This window comes from Lutra lutra, chromosome 1, assembly GCF_902655055.1.
Source record: "Lutra lutra chromosome 1, mLutLut1.2, whole genome shotgun sequence".
Taxonomy (NCBI): domain Eukaryota; kingdom Metazoa; phylum Chordata; class Mammalia; order Carnivora; family Mustelidae; genus Lutra; species Lutra lutra.
In genome coordinates this window covers 103,955,031-103,959,382 of record NC_062278.1, presented here as the reverse complement: position 1 = coordinate 103,959,382, position 4,352 = coordinate 103,955,031, and the positions used below count along the sequence as shown (strand labels likewise).

At 35.6% G+C, this 4,352-nt stretch overlaps 1 protein-coding gene across 1 annotated transcript in view; it reads right to left on the bottom strand.

Moving 5' to 3' along the window:
• Nucleotides 1-319: 319 nt before the first annotated feature.
• Nucleotides 320-4,352, bottom strand: part of ACTL6A (actin like 6A) — a 29,230-nt gene continuing 25,197 nt past the window's right edge. The window contains exons 13-14 of the mRNA XM_047731050.1: nucleotides 2,372-2,458; nucleotides 320-797 (exon numbers count right to left, since the gene is read on the bottom strand). Coding sequence (XP_047587006.1) covers nucleotides 717-797; nucleotides 2,372-2,458 — 168 coding nt within the window. The 3' untranslated portion in view covers nucleotides 320-716. The remainder of the gene's footprint in view (nucleotides 798-2,371; nucleotides 2,459-4,352) is intronic.

Below are 4,352 nucleotides of genomic sequence, written 5' to 3'. Positions count from 1 at the left end.
CTCTGGAAGTGGTCATGCTTCTGCCAAAACTTTTTTAAAAATCAGGTATAAAGTTCAGACACCCACTTTAGAAATTCTGACATCTAAGCAGAGTTTAATTAACATCACCTGTACCTTAAGGTGGGAAAGTGATGTCAACTGCTATAGCAAAGGCAAGTAAGGTCATTTTGGAATTCAGGTAACATTTTTACTGTTATGTTAATAGCATATGAAGGGGGTGTGAATATTACTGTTAATGAAGAGTACTTTCACTCAGAATCATGACAAATACATTTAGTCCTTAAAGTAGTTGTCATAACAACAATAATCCAAAAAAGTATTTCTGGAATGGCTAATAATTTTTATTTAATTTTGCAAGCCTAAGGTAAAAAGCATAGGCAATAAGTTTTACTAGTCAATAAAAACCAATTCTACTAATCACTGGTAATTAACATACTAAACAGTTGGAAAGCATTTTACTGAAAGCAAAATATTTAGAGAAAATAGACATTTATACAAAATTATAAAATGCTTGTAATAAGAATAAGTGCATTTCAAGGAAAGCACAAACTTATCTTAATTTATAGAGCCAGTTAAAGCCTTAAAAAATTTAAGTGGAAATTGAAATATGCAAAAATGTATAAACATTCTACAAAAGATGGTCATTCTTTTCCTGAGTATACTAAAGCTATGAAACTTAAGGTGACAACAGGAAGGTAGAGCTCTGGGAACTCTTTTCAAGGGCATTTCCTTTCTACACACTGTTTCCCTCCTTCTTCATATTCTTGTTTGGAAATCCACATCTGTTGAAAAGTACCCTGTAAAATGGAAAGAAAGGTTACACATTGTGCCTTTTTTTTAGAAAATACTTTTTTTTTTTTAAGATTGTATTTATTTATTTGACAGAGAGACACAGTCAGAGAGGGAACACAAGCAGGGGGAGTGTGAGAAGGAGAAGTAGGCTTCCTGCTGAGCAGGGAGCCTGACATGGGCTCTATCCCAGGACCCTGGGATTATGACCTGAGCCGAAGGCAGATGCTTAACAACTGAGCCACCCAGGAGCCTCTAGAAGATACTTTTTAAATATCTTTTCACAACTCTTAATCTTTAAAGAACCTCTAAGCCCCTCCCCCAAGTAGTTTTCCATTACTCCCCTATTACAGCCCTCCTCCAGAACACCCAAAGACACTATTTAGAATGAATATTAAGTCTTCCTATTCACATTTGTCATGAGGCTTTAGAAAATGGCTGTGACAGGAAGACTAGAGGTTTAGCTATGATGGCTTGCTGCCAACCTATGACAACAATAGAAACTGTTGCTGAAGCCTTGATCCCAGTACAGAATTGAAGAGCTATCCTAGCATTTCACTAATGGTAGCATTTAGATCTTCAAAGTGCTCATCCATCAGGACTAGGATAAAGTTTTGCAAGTACACACATGATAGTACACAGGCACTACAGAAGGAGGAAAGGAGGAAAATAACCCAAGGAGAAAGCCTATGCTACATTAGTAAAAAAAAAAAAAAACATGTTAGTAGGACAAATTCATTCCTTAAGACTGACTCTATTCAAGTGGATTCATACATGGTATTCCATTTTGATCTAAGATTTTTTTTTTTTCTTTTAAACTGAGACACAGCAAGAAAGGGAACACAGCAGGAGGAGTTGGAGAGGGAGAAGCAGGCTTCCCACTGAGCAGAGAGCCCAATGCGGAGCTCAATCCCAGGACTCCAGGATCATGACTTGGGCCAAAGGCAGAAGCTTAATGACTGAGCCACCCACGTGCCCCAATCTAAGATCTATTAAAAGACTGCGAATAGAACAAATACATAAGTAGACACTTACTACCTTTAAAATGTCAGTATTAAGTACTTCATGACATTTACTTTGGCAGCTCTGAGGTGAAAGGGAAGTTCTGAGTCTAGGGTTGCAGAAAGTACAAGGACTTTTTCTCTTGATTCAAAGTAATCACCTGTCTAAGCAAATCCCAGCACCATGACTTCACATCTCCCCCAAGAGCCAACTCCTGATTTCCTCCACTTCAGCAAGAGGTGATGATTTAATTTTAAGTGCTACAGAGAAGTCTTGACCAGTGCCAGTGGGAGTATGAGAAGAGGCTTAAGTTAGTAAATTCCCACCTTTGTTTGAGAAGGGAAATTGAAATTAGCTGACAAATAGCCACTGATAAGGCACTGAAGCATTTTGTTAAATTAGAACATGTGAAACTGGTATTATTAGGTCCTCTACTCATTCATTTGATAGTTATAAAATACAAAGATAAAGGATGCACTAGAATTATTTTTAGTGTTTTTACTAAATTTACTATATTCACTGGTACATTTAAGTTAAATCATTCAATAAGACTATTTTTCAAAGTAGTTTAATTACTAACCAAAGATGCTAGAATTGAGCCACCAATCCATGAACTAAACCTCCGTTCTACTGTTGTATTATTTGCAATCAATTTCAACCGCATACTCTAAAACAGAGGGAAAAATAAATATTAGTATAATCAAAACAGATGACTCCACTCAGAAAATTCAGTTTTGATGACTGCCTAATGACTCTTTAAAACACCAATTATACATGATTATTTTTGCAACACCTAGACTAATAGTATGCATGGGCTGAATTATTATATAAAGTACTTTGACTAAACTACTCTTATTGTGGCTTTTAATGTATAGTATTTAATAATAAATTATATAAACCTTGGAAACTGCATATAAAAAGTATAGCATTTAAAATTTATATTCTCGAATAGCAAACACATATTAAATACTCACCTATAAATCATGTACTATGCTAAGTGCTTCATAAATTTTATTTCTTCCAACACCAAATCTAATTATCATCCCAACCTACTACCACCCTTTCTATAATCCTCCTCAACTTGCTTGCTACTACTTTTTTAGGCCTTCACACTGTCCCTCCTACCTAAGGTAACTCCACACCTCCGCCCCCGCAACTTCCAAACCAAAATGCAAACATCAGATTTCAGGTTAAATTTTCAGTATATGTGCTGCCAAAGCGAGCACTCAGGCTGTTTTTAATTCATACTGATTTCCTCCAAATCAGTGTTTATTTTTGAAATCTTAATAAACACAGTTTATGGCTCATTATTGTCCCTATCTCCCTATATTCAGAGTTTTCCTCTACCTAGGACTTTGTTTCTGGGGATAGTTCTCAAATTGTTGATACTTCCCTATTATTTTATATGAACACATAGCTTGAGTCTTTCTCACCGTGAATAAGTATGTATGTTTTGGGAGTAGAGTATGTACTACAGAAGAGGGTGGGTGCTGGGAGTAGGAGGGATGAACATGCATTTTTTTACGTGAGGAACTGGTTGATATTTATTGCAATGAATTTTTTTTTTCCTGTTGTTGCACTGATTTTTAATTGCCTCCTAAATGACAAGGATAATACCTAACTGCTCTTGACCAGACCTTGGAGAGCCCAGGTCTACATATTCATTATTTTGGGACTTCGTATAACATCTAATGATTAGTACTATAGTTAAGGTCTTTTCCAGATCAGACTATATGTTCAAGAATGTAGTAAATACAAGTCAGGTGTCAATCCTATGCCTGTATCAATATTTAAATAACAATATAACAAATGAAATAACAATTCTAAAAATGTGCCGTAAGTAAAATGTTCCTTTATATGAGAAACAAATAAGATTACCAAATATACAAATTCTATAGATACAATTAGGGCCTATGTAACCCTTAATAAGTTTTTTTTAATGAAATAACTAGTACAGAGTAACATACAAAAACTACTTGAGAAAGTTTTAAAATCTAAAATTAGGACTACTACTCTGTTATCAATGTGTACCAGACCTTCTCCCCAAACTTTGTTCTTCTAATCCTTTTAAAATCCTTTTTAAAGTTGTCACAATGTACCCAGTGATCTTTTTAAAACAAACACAGGAGCTCTGTAGTCCTCTGCTGGATTTTATCCCAGAAGTTCACTACTTAATAAGCAACAAGACCTGGTACCTATCTGTGTGGGTGGAATTGTGTCCCCCAAAGAGAGATGTTGAAGTAGAATTCTAACCTCTGGTACCTGTGAATGTTATCTAATTTAGAAATAGGTTCTTTGCAAGTGTAACTAGGATGCAAATTAAGATAAGGTCATATTAGAACAGAGTGGGCCCTTAATCCAACAGGACAAGAGTTTGTTTTTTTTTTTAATTAATTTTTTATAAACATATATTTTTATCCCCAGGGGTACAGGTCTGTGAATCACCAGGTTTACACACTTCACAGCACTCACCATAGCACATACCCTCCCCAGTGTCCATAATCCCACCCCCCTCCCCCCATCAATCATGCTTAGCGAAATAAGTCAATCGGAGAAAGACA